This window comes from Carassius carassius, chromosome 18 (genome assembly GCF_963082965.1).
Source record: "Carassius carassius chromosome 18, fCarCar2.1, whole genome shotgun sequence".
NCBI lineage: Eukaryota > Metazoa > Chordata > Actinopteri > Cypriniformes > Cyprinidae > Carassius > Carassius carassius.
The window spans coordinates 22,540,445-22,560,801 of NC_081772.1; the positions used below are offsets into that span (position 1 = coordinate 22,540,445).

General features: G+C 36.8%; 1 protein-coding gene across 1 annotated transcript; it reads left to right on the plus strand.

Moving 5' to 3' along the window:
- Positions 1–14,244: 14,244 nt before the first annotated feature.
- On the plus strand, positions 14,245–16,568 carry LOC132091931 (B2 bradykinin receptor-like). The gene is made up of 2 exons (XM_059498010.1): positions 14,245–14,427; positions 15,275–16,568. Exon 2 carries the CDS (start codon positions 15,282–15,284, stop codon positions 16,368–16,370), a length of 1,089 nt encoding a protein of 362 aa, XP_059353993.1. The 5' UTR covers positions 14,245–14,427; positions 15,275–15,281; the 3' UTR covers positions 16,371–16,568.
- The last annotated feature ends 3,789 nt before the right edge of the window (positions 16,569–20,357 follow it).

A 20,357-nucleotide genomic window follows, 5' to 3' on the forward strand; every position in this document is an offset into this window, starting at 1 on the left:
ATGCTTTTGAATGCAGCTATGTTGTCTGTTGCTATGTAGCCAACACATTTTTTATTAGAAATAATGACATGAAAATCTGATTTAAAGAAATGGTAAGCCAACAAATTTTAGCGCAGCGCTTCTGTGTTGTACGTAACATGCATCACACACATGACCAGCGTCGGCTTATAGTGAGCCTACTTGGTGACGTGCAACACAGACGCGCTGCGCTATTACACTATGTGAAAACTCGATGCCCATAGAGAAGGAAATGAATATTGGAATAAAGTTGTTATTTATTTATTTTACTTTTTTGCGCACAAAAAGTATGCTCGTCGCTTGATGTACTTAAGATTGAGCCACTGTTGTCACTTGGACTATATTAACGATCTCTTTAATATAATAACTTTTCTGGGCCAGCAAGTTTCATTCCCATAGAAGCCTATGGAGGAGTGATCCAGCTCTCAGATTTCAAATCAAAAATATCTTAATTTGTGTTCCGAAGATGAACGAAGGTCTTAGGGGGTTGGAACAACATGAGGGTGAGTGTCAGGATCCTGCCCTGACAGTCTTGTTTGTACTGTCTTTGTTCAATGTGTCTTTGTTTATTTTGTGCCTGAGCACATGGTCACGCCCCCTTGTTTAGTCCTCATTAGTCAGAGTGTTGTCACCTGTTCCTCATGTCGCTGTATGCTTCTTATTGTGCTCTCTTTCCTCTTGTAGCGGCCGGTTCGTTTCGGCTGTATGTTTGCCTAACGTGTGTTTTGCAGTTTCGAGTTTTCCTAGTCAAATCTAGTTTTTGCTTTTTGGACTTACCTGTTGAGCCAAGCTACCTGTACTTGTTTCTCCAAGAGCTATTTTTTCCCTAGGTCTTCTCTTTTAGTTCCTTTTTAGTTTAAGTTTATTTTCACCTATTATCCAAGAGTTATCCTTCTAGTCTTTTGCTAGATTCAAGTCTCTAGTCTAGTTTAGTTTAGTTTTTTTCCCCTCAGCATTTACCTGTAAGTGCCTAACCTTTTTATTTATTTGTGTTTTTTCCCTATTTTTTTCTTGGTTCTTATTTACTTTTTTCCCTGTTTTTTGGGAAGGAATTTCTTGTTCCCTGTATTGTTTGTGTTGTCTAGTGTGCTAGTTGTTTTGTCCGGTCTTGTGGTGTCTCTGTCTGTTGTGTTCTCCCCCTCCAGCCCTGCCTGGCCGTCTGTGGTTCCCTGACCGCTGGTTCCCTCACCCTTGCAGCTGTATCGGTTCTGGGCAAGTGATCTTCAAGCTGCAATTCTCTGCTCCTTTGTGTCTCGCCTGGTCATCTACATTCTGTCTGGTCTTGCCAACTCCTCAGCAGTGGTCCTAGCTGCTGCCTCCTTATGCGGGTTCCAGTGGTCACCCTCAGCTATCCCGTCATTACCCCAGTATCCCCTCCTGTTGGACTTTCACTGCACGTGCATAATAAATAAACCCTTGTACTTTGCCATTCTGCGATTGGGTCTTTCCTTCCAGTGCCTGACAGGTGAGTAATTACTGACAGAATTTCATTTTTGGGTGAACTAACCCTTTAAAGAGGTGGTTCTTACTCCTTGATATTCTGAAATAGTCTTACCTTGTATCTTGCACATCTTCAGTTTGATGCAGCTATAAAGTTATGGAACATGTCTATTAAAAAGTTCAACCCCATATACCTCGATAAGGTGCTTCATTGTCTCTTTTGATTGTAAATCTAACAAATTCTTAAATGTAGTATCTAATCTCATTTGTTCAATTAAAACATTGCATATCACACCCAAAACAACTGATCTGCTTAATTATTGATAACTACAGTTAATTTGAATATTTACTTTTTACTTCCGGTACTTAAGTATGTTTTAAATCGGATACTTTTGTACTTTTACTCAAGTGATGTTTGAATGGAAGATTTTCTACTTTTACTGGAGTCATTTTTTTATTTAGATACATCTACTTTTACTGGAGTATAACTTTTGAGTACTTTTACCACCCCTGATTGTTTTTTGTCGTTTCTCCGATCACAAATGCAGACATGGTTTTATGTTTATGTGGCACGATATGCAACGCGTAAAAACACAGTATAAATCATTATAATCGTAGTGCCTGGAAACGGTGCTTCTCTAGTGCGGGAACGGATCTGCTCGTGTGCATAATTCTGATAATTTGCAATGACTATCCATTATGACATGTATGGATTTTTATATTTATGTAGACAATAATAATCTTTTACATTTTAATCCATACATTTTTTTCATTTTTAAAAATGTCTGTGTGCTGCTGCGAATCCCTGTGTGTGTGTGTAATAAACAAAGTGTACACGTGTTGTGCAGCCACCTATAGGCACATATTACTAACGCTCTTTAAAAAACAAATACATATGTGTATATATACGCCAGACTTTAGACCAGGTTTTTGTTGGTCAATGGGACAGTATTTTATTGCCCTCAAAATAGCAACATGCCAGCAATGCACCTGAACACACCTTGTTTTCAGACCAGCATGCCCGTGGGTGCACAAATGGATTCATTTGACTGGAATTAAACAACATGAAAGATCAAAGATATTTTTATGTATAACTCCGACTGGATTCGTCTGAAAGAAGATAGTCATATACAACTAGGATGCATTGAGGGTGAGTAATCTATGGTCTAATTTTAATTAAGGGGTGAGCTAACCCTTTAAATGTGGTTTAAATTTCAAGAACTGGCTGCATTTCCTCCTCTTTGCCTGGATAACTACACATCCTTAAAGGGAACCATGAATTCTGATGTATAGTTCTGGAAGAGTGGGCAAAAATCCCCCAAAATAGATGTCAGAGACAATGGGAGAGGTTTACACCACATTATTGCTGCTAATGGAGGAAATCACAAGCTGTTTATTGATATGCATATTTTTGCACACATTATATGTGTTTATTTGTTTTCTATATGTTTTACTTGTAGTTATTAGTATGTGCCAACTGCCATTAGAATATCAAATGCTGAGTTATGATTATGAGTGGGGTGGAAATCTATGCATATACACAGGGGCTGGACAAAATAATATGAAGAACTGGGAAATCAGCAATATTTCATTATTAAGGTGTTTTACCATTTGCCTTTAATACTGCTTCAAGCCTTCTTCGAATAGATTCATCCAACTTCTGAAAAGTGTCCAGTTTAATGTTGTTTATAAAAGTTGCTTCAGAGATGGTTGAACAGGGAATCGGCTTCCTACATTACTCTCCAAAACTGCATGTCCACAGTGATTTGGTGATATCCAAATCTGGTCATTTGTTTTGCCAGGGCAGATGTTGAAGTGCATCTAGGTGCTCCAAATGTCCAGCTTTTATAATCATAAGACCTTCTTTTTTCACATTTTAGATATAGACATAAACTTTATACATATGTATTGCACAGTGCCATTGTTATCCAGCATTTTGTCAATGGACTATACTGGACCATTGACCAAATATAGAGGATCTTCAATATATATCCCACCTGAGTAGCACTCTCTGCCATTGGACACTGTTCAACAATAAATTGCATTTTATATCTTTTATATAGTAATTATTTATTTCTGTTTGTTGTTTTTAGGTTATTGATGTCTTTCTTAATATGATGAAGTCAAAGACAAACTTCTACCTAACAACTAGCTGCCTGAGATTTTAATACCAGTGCCTTTTTGTTGATGTGCCTGGAAAATCAAATGAAGGATCATAAAAGCTTGATTCACTCAGATCAAAGTGATAATGAGGCCTATTTTGTCCATTAATCCTAATAAAAACCCTTCTGCTACTCAGGAATTAGAATTGAATTGACAAGAACAAAAATCCCAGTATCCAACCTGTTCTCTTTGATCTGATACATATTATATGAGCCTGCGTGGTCTTTGTTGACTTGGACTGAGGCAGGCTCCGCAGAGACATCTGCTGTTTCAGAGCTCATGCTTTACAGATGCATCAGTGCTGCTCAGAGCGACACTTCACATAACTCTCACGTCTCTCACTGTGTCTCCCTCGAAACACTCAGTTCTGAATTCAGCCAACCCAAATATGACTACCCAAGAGCTATTACTCACGCTCTTTGTCTTTCTTTTTAACATTCTTCATGTCTTATCTATCTGACACTCTCTCTCTTTAGTACAGTTTCTAAGTTATTTTCAATGGGCAATGCAACTTCTATAAGGAAACTTAGAGTAATTAAAATCAGGTTTCACTCTAAATATATCTATAGATTGATATATTTAGAGACCCTTCAATCTTATTTTCGTAACAAAAATCTGCCCTATAATTGCATCTAGTCCTATATAAAATGTGTTCAGTGTTTTTAAAGGTTGTGGGTTTAAAATATTTGGCTTTTCTGAAATTAATTGCAATGCATAATAAATGTAAAACTTGAAACAACAGTTCTTGTGACAGCACTGATGGATAACTTAATACTTAATACACGTGAATGCTTTTCGTTGGAGGTGAAAAATGACTGTTTTCAGCCTCCACATCAGTGCTTGATTTGTTCACTGTTATTGATGGTTTGTTCCAAACAGAGATTTGTAACACATGCCATGTTCCACCGCCAGCAAGCCCCATTTTTCTCTTCCTCAGGCTGTTGTCACACACATGTAGGGCACTTACATGAAGGCTGAATGCTTAGAACACTACAACCACTCATTTAATGAAGGTCACTAATGACTTACATCAATCTGTCCACATCTGTTTCAAGAATTTTCTGATGTTCCCTTAAAGCCCTTCACTGCCTGACTTAAAATCAGGCATAAGACGATCCCTGCAATGTTGTGAGATATGAAATTAGATATTCCATCCAAGCCGGGGGTCAGACTAAGGTAACCCGATATTACAGCTTTCCATCTCGCGGATGTACTTTTGCGCTGAAACCGAATTAGGATTCATTGGTCCCTTTAAGATGAATATAGCTTTGTGTGGGATTGTGTTTTGTTGAGAGTGCATTTGGAAAACACTCATCTGAAGCTCTCTCACAAATTGTGTGCAGACTATTCGCAAATTACCGACAGAAACTCTGTTGCTATGGCAGCATCACCATGGCGACAGCAATTGAACAGTTTTTGAGGATTAAGAAGGCAGCGACCCTGCAGCTGATGTTCGGGTGTTATATGACCAGAAAGATTTCAGAGAAAGAAAATTCACACCGATGCCGTCCATCTACTTTGCGACAGACTTGGATAGGTTCTCTCTGATGAATCCTGTGACTGTGGATCCTGCAGCGTGTCGGGTCCATCAATCTCCCGTAAACTATGTGCGAGGGATTGATGGCCTGTTGCCGGGTTGTAAAGATGAGAACTGGAGGAGTCTGGCTCCCATTATCCCACAAATCTTAAAACAGCTGCATGTTGATGAATGGGTCCCACCTTCTGTTTGACATCACCTGGCAGGTAAACTCATTTAGCAAGAGAGCAAAAGCAGTTGATTGGACGCGGCTGTGGGTTTCTGTTTGTTCATTATGATATGTTGGCTGAGTACTCGTCTCTGTTTTTGTCATATACGATTACAGGAACCAAGTAACATTTGGGCTGTTTCCTGGATGAGGTCTACATCTGGAGAAAATTACTGTCAATGCTGAATCTAAGATGAAAATAGTCTTTTGTTAGGGCTATATTAAGCAGTCTGGAGGTGGGGGGGGGGGTCTTCTGTTTAATTTATCGCTATGCCTTTTAAGAGCGATTATAAACAGCACTAAACACACAGAGTGACTGTTTGACACCATTAGTTTTTATTATTTATAGCAAGCTGGTCAACACGATGCTACAAATTTAAGGAGAAATTACATTTGACCAAAGACCTTTAAAAACAGTTTACAAACAGATGTACACTTCTGTTCATAGTATCTGGCAGTCAAATGGTAGCTAACACTTGTAAATAAATAAATAAATAAACTATGCGCTTGGGCCCTTTTTCAAATTATAGCTCATGTTTCATCCACAGTAACAATCAATGGTAACAAGTAACAAATTAAATTACGAAATCTGGTAGCCACAAAGCAATCAATCATTCAACACTATAGATTTCATAATAATCAATATTAATATAATCATCATAGTAAAATATGGAAAATAATCAAAAATGTATTTACATTGACATATTTACATTTAGCATATATATACAAACCCGATTCCAAAAAAGTTGAGACACTGTACACATTGTGAATAAAAACGGAATGCAATGATGTGGAAGTTTCAAATTTCAATATTTTATTCAGAATACAACATAGATGACATATCAAATGTTTAAACTTAAAAAAAATATATATCATTTTAAGGGAAAAATAAGTTGATTTTAAATTTCATGGCGACAACACATCTCAAAAAAGTTGGGACAAGGCCATGTTTACCACTGTGTGGCATATCCTCTTCTTTTTATAACTGACTGAGGAGACACCTGCGCTTCTGGATCATGTTTAGATATGGCTACTTTTTTGACCTATAGAGTTCTAGCCAGCAACGGCGAATGGCATGGTGGATTATGTTCACGGACAATGTTTTCTTGAACTATTCCTGAGCCCATGTTGTGATTACAGTAGCATTCCTGTATGTGAAGATGTGTCGTCTAAGGGCCCGAAGATCACGGGCATCCAGTATGGTTTTCGGCCTTGACCCTTACAAACAGAGATTGTTCCAGACTCTCTGAATCTTTGGATTATATTATGCACTGTAGATGATGATAACTTCAAACACTATGCAATTTTATCTGAGAAACTCCTTTCTGATATTGCTCCACTATTTTTCGCCACAGCATTGGGGGAATTGGTGATCCTCTGCCCATCTTGACTTCTGAGAGACACTGCCACTCTGAGAGGCTTTTTTTATACCCAATCATGTTCCCAATTGACCTAAAGTTGCAAATTGGTCCTCCAGCTGTTCCTTATATATACATTTTTAACATATTTTTTTGACCTCTTATTGCTACCTGTCCCAACTTTTTTGGAATGTGTAGCTCTCATGAAATCCAAAATTAGCCAATATTTGGCATGCCATTTCAAAATGTCTTACTTTCAACATTTGATATGTTATCTAGTTTCTATTGTGAATAAAATATAAGTTTATGAGATTTGTAAATTATTTCATTCCTTTTTTACTCACAATTTGTACAGTGTCCCAACTTTTTTTTTTTTTTTTTTTATATGCAAACATGTTACATGAAATAGCTTATATACTGTATATTGTACAGGAAATAATTTGTTATGTTTGTAATTTGTTATAATTTGTAATAATTTCTGTTGTGCGCATTCTCAAAATTTTTTTTTAAAATATGTACATTTAGAATATAAAATATTCATATTTATATATTTGTTTGCTGATTTATTGTTTTACTGATTTATTGTCTGTTTATTCACTTCAAATATCCCTTTATGAAAAGTTATGGTAAATATTTACTGCATCCACATCCTGACATCATAAATGGCTACTTCCCTGTTGTTCTTAATTTATATTATTTTTGTTTCAGTATTATCTCAAAACACAGGCCCCCGATCAGACTAAAATCAGTAAATAACAACATCAAATAATTTTCTTTGTAGGGACACATTTCAATAAAAATTAGCATGTGCCCTTTGAACAGACCTCTTCTTGCTCTGAACGTTGATCTTTTACTTTTTCACAACATGAATGTGAAACCACACTTTACAAATTCATATAATTAAAAATAAATAAATAAAAAAAATAAAAAACTGAAAAAACAATCCTTTAATATTATTTAATTTACTGTTCATGGAATGGGGAATTTTATGTGATAAATTATTATTTTTTGTCAGTTTCTTCAACGGTGTGTACTTTAAGGATAATAATTTTCTGTCAACTTCCCATAATATGTAGATGGGAAAAGGCTACAATATATTACTGGAACTCTGTATTATTATTGGAACTTTAACCTAGAATAGAGTTTATGGAAATAATTATGCAACTGTTCTAATTTTAAACTCATAAACACACTTTAATGGTCTGTGTTTGCAGAATAACTTTTTTATTGCACACTCTTTCCCATCAACACACCCCAGAAGAAAATTCTGGCAGGCGTGTGGACTTTGCATAAACAACATTTCTGAGTCCATCGGCACCTTCTGTGACAAAACGCCACTGTCAGATATCGCACCTGGAACACTCTACTTCCTTTAGGTGTTGTATACCCTTGGATGCGTCAACACAAGCCTCGTCACTTTGATGCTGACCGAGAGCAACATTGGTTAGTCCACAGCTGCAGAGAGGCAGGAAACAAGTGGGGCCGCTCATGCAGTTGGTCTCCTGTGTGGCTGTTACCATAGAGACACTCAGATGGCAAATCATCCGCATCTAATTTCCTTCAACTTCAAGATGGTCAAGATGCTCCTTCCAGCAAACTGCTAGGAGAAGAGACTGTGGAATCTCAAGGGTGAAGACACCCACCTCTTGGAACTCTAATGTACTTTGGATAAATCTGTTTTTTGGCCTCATGCCATCACTGTGAGAACAGTGAACACTTTACATATGCCTTCACAGCCCTGAAAACAAAAACTTGTGAAAAGAAAGCTCTGAGAAATTAGAGGAATAGTTTATGAAACACTGCTAACCCTCAGGCCATCCAAGATGTAGATTAGTTTGTTTCTTCGCGGGAACAGGTTTGGAGAAATGTAGCATTACATCACTTGCTCACCTGTGGATCCTCTGCAGTGAATGGGTGCCATCAGAATGAGAGTCCAAACAGATGATAAAAACATCACAATAATCCACACCGCTCAACTGAAGTGAAAACCAGCATATTTGTAATAAACAAACCCATCTTTAAGTGTTTAACTTCAAACTTTTGCTTCCAGCTGTAAGCAACAGTCCATTGCTTTCTCCAGTTAAAAAAAGTAATTTCTTCTGAATCAGTAGTGAAATATGCACAGATCAAGCACCATTTACAGGCGAAAATAGCTCTAATCAAATATGTTGGGTTTTGACATGAAATGACTCCTTAATGGTGGATTTATTTTTATTATTATTATTATCATTATTACTTAAAGAATATTAAGTTGTTGTTGTTTTATCAGCTGTGAATTCATATCACATGAAGACATGTGACTTTGCTGAATAAAAATAAATAAATAATTCAGAAAGATTGCAGAATAGCAGTAGACAGATATATAAATATATAGAAAACAGCATATTTTCAAAATTTGTTGATTCAATTTGTGATTCAATATATAAATATATGTATGACTACATTTTAATAATAGTTATGACTAAAAACAGAAAACGGTGATTAATTTGCTAAAACTACTACTGCTGCTGCTACTACTACTACTACTACTAATAATAATAATAAAAGATTAATTCAAGGACTTAAGTCTTAGTATTCATGTTGGTTTGATGAGGTTTTAAAACATTTGCATATTATTTACAACAAAATGTTTAATTTAATGACTAAAAATGTAATGTGATGTGGCCATTTTGTGAAAAAAAAAATTAGTTTTTCCTCACACCATCTTAATCTTAACTTACTTAACAACTCTACCTTAAATTATTTAAATTATTTAACACCTATTTTCTGTGTTATTTTATGTTTTATATTGGTTGTTGATCAAAACAGTCAGAATTTATTTTTTATTTTTTCTTCCTTATATATATATATATATATATATATATATACATATATATCAACAAAACATGAGGATTAATTCTTGCTCCTTTGATTTTTTATGTGCATGAGTCAGTGATGTGTGTGTCTGTGTATCTACAAAGAATTCTCAGACTGAAACAGCCAGGAGGATTATTGTTGAGAACGTGTCTGTGTTTGTAACTTGATTTTCAGGGTTGTGTCAAGGGCCTTGGGGGAAGATGTAGCTCAGTAATGAGGAATTTCCACATATTCAATAATAAAAAAAAAAAGGAAAAAAATAAAAAATAAATAAAAAATAAAAACACCCTGAGCTCACAAAAACAAACATGGATATTTTTGAGGAAAGAAGAAACTATAAATAAAAAATTCGAATGTCGTGTCATTTATTTCAGTAATTCAGCTCAAATTGTGAAACTTGTGTATTAAATAAATTCAGTGCAAACAGACTGAAGTAGTTTAAGTCTTTGGTTCTTTTAATTGTGATGATTTTGGCTCACATTTAAAGGGATACTCCACCGTGTTTTCATATTAAAGGAGCATTTCACCCGTGGGAACATTGATCTTCATTGAAAGTGGGTCATATATGTAGTCGAAATTTATTAAAACTTTCGAATTTGGTGCCTTTTTGACCGAGTTATTACAGAAAGTAACTTTAGGGCTCATTTGTATGTAAAACCACAACTCCCACAATGCAACATATTTGCACAGCTCCACAAGCCACTCCCACTAATCCAGAACACCGCTGTTAGGCTGTTAGGCGATCACAAGACATTGAGGACACAGTTAGCGATGTATGGTATTTACGTGCCACAGTAGTAAACAATGCCACAGTAAGCTTTTTGTGCATTAAAAAAGGTACTGCACAAACAGTTTACAGTTGACGTTACGTAACTTATTAACCGGGAATCATTTCGTGATAATAATGCTTGAAGAAATTGTGTACATTTCACGAAATGAATAATAAATAAAATTGAAACACTTATTTTACAGTTAGACATCCATTTGTCCCTGCAGGCTTCGGCTGGCGTTTCCAGTTTACCTTCGGAATTCTGAAATATGTCTCCAGGACGCCTCTGTCCATACGCAGGGCGAAACTAGGATGGTTCACAACGCAAACATCCGTGTCCTTGTCTGCCTCAGACATTTCTTCGAGGAGAAATTGGCATCTTTCAAATTCTTGCAGCAGACGGACTCGAGCTCTGTGTCCGTAGGCGCACAACGAGAGCACAGGCACCACCAGTCCGCGCCAGCTCGAGCACGCCCGGGCTCCTCGGACGCGACAGGCAGGTCTCCGGCCTCGGCTGCAGCCGCCGCCTCCTGTTCCTCCTCTGCGCTATATTGTGGCTCGTATAGATAGCCACGAACATCTGTTTCGAGCAACAGACTTTGAAAATCCTCTTCTTCCGTATCATGAGTTGTTCCTCCAGCCATTCTCGTAAATCTGACTCCATAAGCGCTTGTTAGCTTAGCTACATAGCTTCCAAACAAGATGGCGGATTTTCATTTTCGTTTCTGTAAGTTTAGTCCCACCCACTGATCTGTAATAGGCCTGTAGGGTGAGTGGGTCCCATCCCCTGGAATAATAATAAGCTAGTGTCTGTAGTCTCTACACTTTTCAATGAATTTTGACTTCCTGCTTATTATGACGCAAAATGACGATTTTTACGTCATAATAAGCAGGAAGTAAAACACTTAAATCCTTATTTCTCCCATCTCAGGGAAAAACAAAGGAAAAATCCATGATCATTATAATATATGACTGGGTTTCTAACAATACAAAGCTAAATGCAAATGGGTGAAGTGATCCTTTAAACTATGTTTTTCCCTTAACTAAGACGAGTTGATACATACCTCTCTCGTCTCAGTGCGTGCACTCAATCGCTTTGGCACGCGGTGACACTTTGAAAGCACTTAGCTGAGCCCATTCATTCAATATGGGCCAAGCAGAGAAGCTACCAAACACCTCCACGTTTTCCCTATTTAAATACAGTTACTCGCGTAGTGTAACTCGACCTAGGACGGTAACACAAAACAAAACGTTGCGCTTTTCTAAGCGTGTAAAATGGATAACTATATTGTATGGCGGAATGCCATGGCAAGTGCTTGTAAGCACTTCGTCTTGGCGCAGTAATATCTTCACTCGTGAAAAATCCTCTCACCGGCCCCCACTCCCTCTAGTGAAGATATTACTGCGCCAAGACGAAGTGCTTACAAGCACTTGCCATGGTACTCCGCCATACAATATATATATATATATTTTTTGACTGTGAATTGAAAACTTACATTGCCTATGTAAGCGAAGCAAGCAAATAAAAATAAGCACAACAAACCGGAAATATACAAAAATTGCAAACCAGGCAACTGAAGTGAAACTGAATATAGGTGTTGTTACACAATTATCTTTCAAAATCATTAGGCCAGTCAAATTTATCATGGAATTAGCTGTTATATAATACTAAATAACATTAACATAGTAATATTGATTTTCAAAACAGCCTTTCTGTGGGCCTCTTGTTACTCAGGTTCACCGTTTCTCACTGTCTGACGCAGCTGTGTTATCCACATACCAGACATTAAGCAATCGCCCATGACACTACACAGAAACTCTCCAGAGATTGTTTAAAGCAGTAGGAAAACTTACACAACTGGAGGATTTATATCTGAAAAAATATAATTTACAGTAATAGTTAGGACCTAGTCCAGGGCTAGGCAAGTTCGGTTCTAGAGAGCCACAGTCCTGCAGAGTTCAGCTTCAAACCTAATCAAACACACCTGAACAAGCTCATCAATGTCTTCAGGCTACAGGCAGGTGAGGGTTTTTTTCAAGGTTGGAGCTGAACACTGCAGGACTGTGGCTCTCTAGGACCGAACTTCCCCTGACCTAGTCCTAGATTGTTGATGGCAAGAAATCAGCCTGTTTTAGTTTGGCTTTTGCTCTCTCATGGTTTTTCTATTTCTGTCTGTATTCTTCTCTATACTCAAACATTTAATGTTTCAGTGCTTTAGCAGAAGCAGGATCATCAAATATTAATTTCTGAAATTGATTAAATGAAAATAAATTGAGAGCATTTATTATCATTTGAATTGCATACAACCAAATTAAGAGCACTTCTCCTGACTAATGTTTGAAATATATAACCATACAACAAAGAGACAGACTCTAGACACTAGACTATACAGTGCAGTTTTTCTTAATATTATAATATTTCACAGCTTGTTAACAGATATACTATTTCACAATAAATAGGTCCTGACAATTGTTAAAGTGTTAAAGTGGTGTTATTGCACATTGACATATTGCACATTGTATAAAACAGGAGTATAGATAGTAAAAGAGATTGGAATAAAATAAATGGATTTAGTTAAATAATTACTAATTACATTACTAAAAAATATTATTTTAACACTGTCCTTTGTCTTTAGTGCATTAATGCATTTTTGAGTTTAGAGTCCGGATTGCAACTGGAAAGAAACTGTCCTTTACTCTTGTAGTCTTTGTTCTTAAGGATCTATGCCGTCTGCAAGAGAGCAGATGATTAAAGGAGGTTTAAACAGGTGGTGTCCTGGATGTGATGAGTCCTTGATGTTATTTGCTTTTGAGAGATAGTGGGACTTTCATCAAGAGTCTAGATGACATTCTCAAACAAAACAGAGCTGAAACATCTGTGCTTCTCCAATTCCTTTCAAATGCGGAATGTGATGATGCCAGATAAAACATCCTTTCACATGGACCTTCTAGAGCTTGAAACAAACAGTGGCAACTGGCTTGATGAGGGATCCAGATAACATACCGATGGCTTCCTGCCCACCCCCACCACCACCACCCATACCCATGACCTCGTCTGAGCCTCCCTCCAAAGTGTTGTTGCCACCAGCTTTAATTAAGCAATCCATCTCAGCTGAGAGCTGGGTGTGCTGGTTACAGCACAGACTGTTTGCATGACCTGCTTTTATAAAAAGTAGAGAGAAGAATGTAACAATGCAATTTTGCTGAGCATAGATATATAGCTGTTGTTGTTATTTTATTTATATATTTTATTTATAATTTTTATTATTATCAAACCAGAAAACTATGCGGTGAAACAATTGGTCTGTGCAAGAAACAAAACACTATTTTCAACATTATAACCTTTAATCCAGAGCCTCAGGCAAACGGTCCGGAGTGATGTCTGGTTCATGAACAAATCATTGTTTTAAACTGGTTCTTATTAGTGAACTTGATGAACCAGTTTACCAAATCTGACCGAAACTGTCAAAAATAAAATAAAATAAAATAAATAATAATAATAATTACAGCACAAGCAGCACAAATCTACAAGTTATTCAGTCAGACTTGAAATGGCATGTATGTTGCTACGATGCTTGTCTTTGCCAACTCATTAAGTGTCATTCAGACTTTTTTTACAATGTTGCCAACTCAACATTTGTGTTTATTTGGTTTACTAGAAATATTTCCATAAATGTTCATTTTAAAAAAATCAGTCTATAAAGTCATGCATTTGAGAAGTAATTTAAGAAAAGGCAGAATATTGTGAAATCATTCTGGAATATTTGGCTTATCTAAAGTTGCTGTGTCTTGAGCTAAAGATTTGTTAAAAAGGCAGTATCACGCTTGAGTCATAATGTTTATCTTCATATCCGCTTCATAACAGTGCAAGTATTTTACACAGGCGAAAGACAGCCAGAGCATGACTAATGGAAAATGAGAACAGATCCAGGCATCCATTGACGACAGCCTCATTATGCGTTTATAAAAGAGCCTGTCTGATCTGACCAGCGTCTAGTTGGAGAAGATTCAGCGAGACAAGTCCTCGGGAGTGAACAGATCTGGATCTATAATCTGGAGCTGCCACTTAACATGACAGGTAGGAGAGATTCTTACAAGTCATTGGGACTTTAATAATAATGGTTATTTTCAAACAGCACATGTTAAATAACTATAAAAAGTAATTGTTGGAATATTACAGCATGGTGTGCTAGCAAGGCCAACGTTTTGGGTTTTATTCCCAGGGAAAACGATCTATTATTTTTTGGATAAAAACATCTGCAAAATGCATAAGTGTAAATCAGAATCCAAAACTGAGATTAACTTTTTTGCGACACATTTTGTTAATATTCTGCCTTTTACAAACATGGAATTTCCAGGTTTTGCTGTGCCAGATGGATCCGTTCAAACAAATGACTCTCCTTCATTCTTTGAGTTGCTTTCACAGTCTGGTTGATTTTACTTGCCAAACATGAAGGAAACGTCAAACTTCATCAATTTAGGAAGAAAGAACAGGCTTAAGATTGGAATAAATACATTTAATTAATTAATCAATTAATTAATAAATAAGGATTTTTGTACCTTTTACAAGAAAATCAGTCTTTCTATTTCCAAATGTCAAGCATTTAATTGCTATTTCTTTCTATTTGTGAAATGAATTAGAAATGAAAATGTATTGTTGTGAAGTTGCTTATGTATATTTTTATTGGCCTTTTTGATCTTCACTAGGAGAAAAAAAATGTGTAGAAATAATTTTCACTCTGAAATTGCTAGTGAATTTCACTATTAATTACAAAGAAACAGCAAGTAACACACTGAAGTAAACTATATTTTAAAAGACTGAAGTAGTATTTTTTTTTTTTCACTTTTTTTGTGTATATCTAAAATCATTTTTAAATACAGTTTAAATGGCATGCTAATCTACAATAACAATTCACATTTTACAGTGTCCCAATGGAACTAAATTCATCAAACCTCCCCTGCAATGACACAGTCGCCTGGATATGGCTGTCGTCTCTCCAGCCTCCATTCCTGGCTCTTATCAGCATCCTGGGAGTGGTGGGGAACATTCTGGTCCTCTGCGTGTTCTGCCTCCAGCGGAAGCCGTGCACCGTAGCTGATGTGTATCTAGGCAACCTGGCAGCTGCAGACCTCATTATGGTCCTCTGTTTGCCCTTCTGGACGGTCACCATCGCTCATGGCTATCAGTGGAACTTTGGTCAGCTGCTCTGCAAGGTGATCAACACTGCCATTTCGATGAACTACTACTGCAGCATACTCTTCCTAGTGTTGGTCAGCATGGACCGCTACCTCGCCTTGGCCAAACCCATGAATCCCAGTAAGCTCAGATGCCCAAGATGGGCCAAGCGTATCTGTGTGGTAATTTGGGTGGTAGGATTCATGTTCAGCCTCCCAGTTCTGCTCTTCCGAAGAGTAGGTTCCTTTCCACTCATAGGGGTGGATGCCTGTTACCTAGAATACCCTCATCCAGCCTGGGTGCTCCAATGGAACCTCACGAAAAACTTTATAGGATTCCTGGTTCCGTTGCCAATTATTTCACTTTGTACTTTTCACACAGTCAAAGCGCTTAAAAACCGTGGTCTGGTGATTCAACCGAGAGTTCAAATGGAGAGGAAGGCCACTCGGCTGGTTCTGGCGGTCCTCGTCGTGTTTCTCCTCTGCTGGACACCCTTTCAGTTGTTCCGGTTTCTAGACACTCTTCACTACTTTCAGCTCTTTTCTGGGTGTCTCTGGGAGGACATATTGCAAATAGGCAACCAGCTGGCTACTTATTTAGGGTATAGCAATAGCGCAATAAACCCTTTCTTGTACGTCATTGTAGGGAGCCACTTCAGGAAGAGAGCCCAAGGAGTTTTTCAGGGTCTCTTGTGTTCTAGACGGAAGAGCAACTCCTCTGTGCTCTTAAATGTTTCTGTTATCAGCAAGTGCAGTAACAGTGTTAAAGATAACAGAATAACACCGGTGGAACTGAGAGCTGTATATCCACCCATCAAACCTCACATGATGTGTAGATCATTTTGAAGAGGGAAAGAAGCTTAGCTGGTTGAGGTTGAGGGTTTGATTGGTAACACTTTATTTTGATGGTCACCCAACAGACATTCTACTTAACTTCTTAACACTCTGCTAATACTCTAATGAGTAGAGCTGACATATAGTTTCAAAGATAGAAAGTAACAGAATGTGTAAAATTGACCATCAAAACAAAGTATACCCATTTTAGTACAAGGAGAATATATGTATATACAAAAAAATACCTCTCATTTGTTTGAGTGTGCAATCCGGTTTTCATTTCCTCACACCTTTTCCTTCTGTTTTAGCTGAGGTTTTAAAATAGTTTTGTATGTACAGTATTACTGATTGTATTACTGTTACTGTTTACATTATAAAGACCTTGTCTCAGATCACCACCGAGACAAGACCACAGGAAACAGATGATTCTTCTGCACAATCTGACTTTGCTGCAGCCTGGAATTGAACTACTGGTTTCGTCTGGTCAGAGGAGCCCCAACTGAGCCTGGTTTCTCCCTAGGTTTTTTTCTCCATTCTGTCACCAATGGAGTTTTGGTTCCTTGCTGCCGTTGCCTCTGGCTTGCTTAGTAGGGGTCACTTCATCTACAGCGATATCATTGACTTGATTGTAAATGATTGCACAGATAATATTTAAACTGAACAGAGATCAATGAATTCAATGATGAACTGCCTTTAACTGTCATTTTGCATTATTGACACACTGTTTTCCTAATGAATGTTGTTCAGTTGCTTTGACACAATCTGTATTGTTTAAAATGCTATATTAATAAATGTGACTTGACTTGACTTCATTTTCACCAAAGTAAATTCAATAACCAAAAACCGTTTTTGAACCAAAAATTATTTCAAAATGATTCCAAAACACACTTAGTTTTTTTTTTTTTTCAGTTGTGTATATTTTTTCTAATAATGTATATAATATATAATACTGTGTATTATTTCACTAGACATCTTTCTTTACACACACACACACACACACACATATGTATATATATATATATATATATATATATATATATATATATATATATATACAGTAAAGACCAAAAGTTTGGACACACCTTCTCATTCAAAGAGCTTTCTTTATTTTCATGACTATAAAAATTGTAGAGTCACACTGAAGGCATCAAAACTATGAATTAACACATGTGGAATTATATACATAACAAAAAAGTGTGAAACAACTGAAAATATGTAATATTGTAGGTTCTTCAAAGTAGCCACCTTTTGCTTTGATTACTGCTTTGCACACTCTTGGCATTCTCTAGATGAGCTTCAAGAGGTAGTCATCTGAAATGGTTTTCACTTCACAGGTGTGCCCTGTCAGGTTTAATAAGTGTAATTTCTTGCCTTATAAATGGGGTTGGGACCATCAGTTGTGTTGTGCAGAAGTCAGGTGGATACACAGCTGATAGTCCTACTGAATAGACTGTTAGAATTTGTATTATGGCAAGAAAAAAGCAGCTAAGTACAGAAAAACGTGTGGCCATCATTACTTTAAGAAATGAAGGTCAGTCAGTCCGAATAAAATTGGGAAAACTTTGAAAGTGTCCCCAAGTGCAGTTACAAAAACCATCAAGCGTTACAAAGAAAGTGGCTCACATGCGGACCGCCCCAGGAAAGGAAGACCAAGAGTCACCTCTGCTGCGGAGGATAAGTTCATCCGAGTCACCAGCCTCAGAAATCGCAGGTTAACACCAGCTCAGATTAGAGACCAGGTCAATGGCACATGGAGTTCTAGCAGCAGACACATCTCTAGAACAACTGTTAAGAGGAGACTGTGTGAATCATGCCTTCGTGGTAGAATATCTGCTAGGAAACCATTGCTAAAGAAAGGCAACAAGTAGAAGAGACTTGTTTGGGCTAAAGAACACAAGGAATGGACATTAGACCAGTGGAAATCTGTTCTTTGGTCTGATGCTTCCAAATTTGAGATCTTTGGTTCCAACCACCGTGTCTTTGTGCGACGCAGAAAAGGTGAACGGATAGACTCTACATGCCTGGTTCCCACCGTGAAGCATTGGAGGAGGAGGTGTGATGGTGTGGGGGTGCTTTGCTGGTGACACTGTTGGGGATTTATTTAAAATTGAAGGCATACTGAACCAGCATAGCTACCACAGCATCTTGCAGCAACATGCTATTCCATTCGGTTTGCGTTTAGTTGGGCCATCATTTATTTTTCAACAGGACAATCACCCCAAACACACCTCCAGGCTGTGTAAGGGCTATTTGACCAAGAAGGAGAGTGATGGGGTGCTGCGTCAGATGACCTGGCCTCCACAGTCACCGGACCTGAACCCAATCGAGATGGTTTAGGGGTGAGCTGGACCGCAGACAGAAGGCAAAAGGGCCAACAAGTGCTAAGCATCTCTCGGGGAACTCCTTCAAGACTGTTGGAAGACCATTTCAGGTGACTACCTCTTGAAGCTCATCAAGAGAAAGCCAAGAGTGTGCAAAGCAGTAATCAAAGCAAAAGGTGGCTACTTTGAAGAACCTACAATATGACATATATTTTCAGTTGTTTCACACTTTTTTGTTATGTATATAATTCCACATGTGTTAATTCATAGTTTTGATGCATTCAGTGTGAATCTACAATTTCATAGTCATGAAAATAAAACTCTTTAAATGAGAAGGTGTGTCCAAACTTTTGGTCTGTACTGTATATATACATACATTGTGTTAAAAAAAATATATAATAAAATTAAATACTGTAATATATCATGTAAATAATGCAATAAATCATTACTTTGTACTGCTGAAATACCTCACCGTGCACTTGTATTTATGTAGCTGGTAAAACATGTAGAATAAAGCGAGATGCGCTGTTGAAATCTGCCGATTTACAGTTGATTTAAACAACGAAGATGCCAATTAAAAGTTTTTTCTGTGTTTTCCAGTAGTGTACAGAATTATTGGTTACACTTTATTTTACAGTAAATATACTGACAGTGTACATAAAGTGTACATACCCAAGCAAGTACTGGTAGTATAAGGTAACTACATGGGTTAAGGTTTAGGGGTAGGTGCAGGGTTAGTACCTAGTACCAAGTTACTATAATTACTACTATAAGTACAGTAGTATTTACACGTGGAACAGAGCTGCAAATAAAGTACTATTATTATTGAACACATTAGTCTAGGTAGGATACATATGGCAAGTTTTATTCATTCGCAGGATATGTATTCTTGATATCAACAATTCAGTTTTCACTAGTTAAAATGTTAATTCTTGATATCAACAATTCAATTTCCACTAGTAACAATGTTAATTCTTGATATCATGAATTAGATTTCTACTAGTAACAATTGCTATTTTTGATATCAACAATTCAATTTCCACTAGTAACAATGTTAATTCTTGATATCAATAATTCAATTTCCACTAGTAACAATGTGGAATTGTATTTTCACTAGTTAAATGTCACCATAGGCTTCCATTCAAATTTAATTGTTGATATCAAGAATTGCTTTCTTACTAGTTGAAATTCCGATCTCACATATCAGAAATACAATTCTTACTAGTAAAGACCTTTATTTTTGATATCAGTAATCACACGGCTACTAGTACCGACGTCAATTCTTGATATCAACTATTTAATTCTTGATATCAACAATTGAATTGTCACTAGTGACAATGTTCATTTCTGATATCATGAATGTGATTGTTACTAGTAAGAAAGCCATTTTAGATATCAGAAATTACCCTCCCAATTGTTGATATCAGAAATACAATTTCAGATATCAGAAATTAACATTGACACTAGTAACAATTACATTTTTGATATCAAGAATTAACATTTCAACTAGTAACAACTAAATTGTTGATATCAAGAATTCACATTTTTACTAGTAAAAATGTCATTGTTGATATCAAAAATTATATTTATACTAGTAAGAAATACAAAGCTGATATGTATGGCAAGCCGAATTAATTTTTATTCATTTGCAGGATATGTATTCTTGATATCAACAATT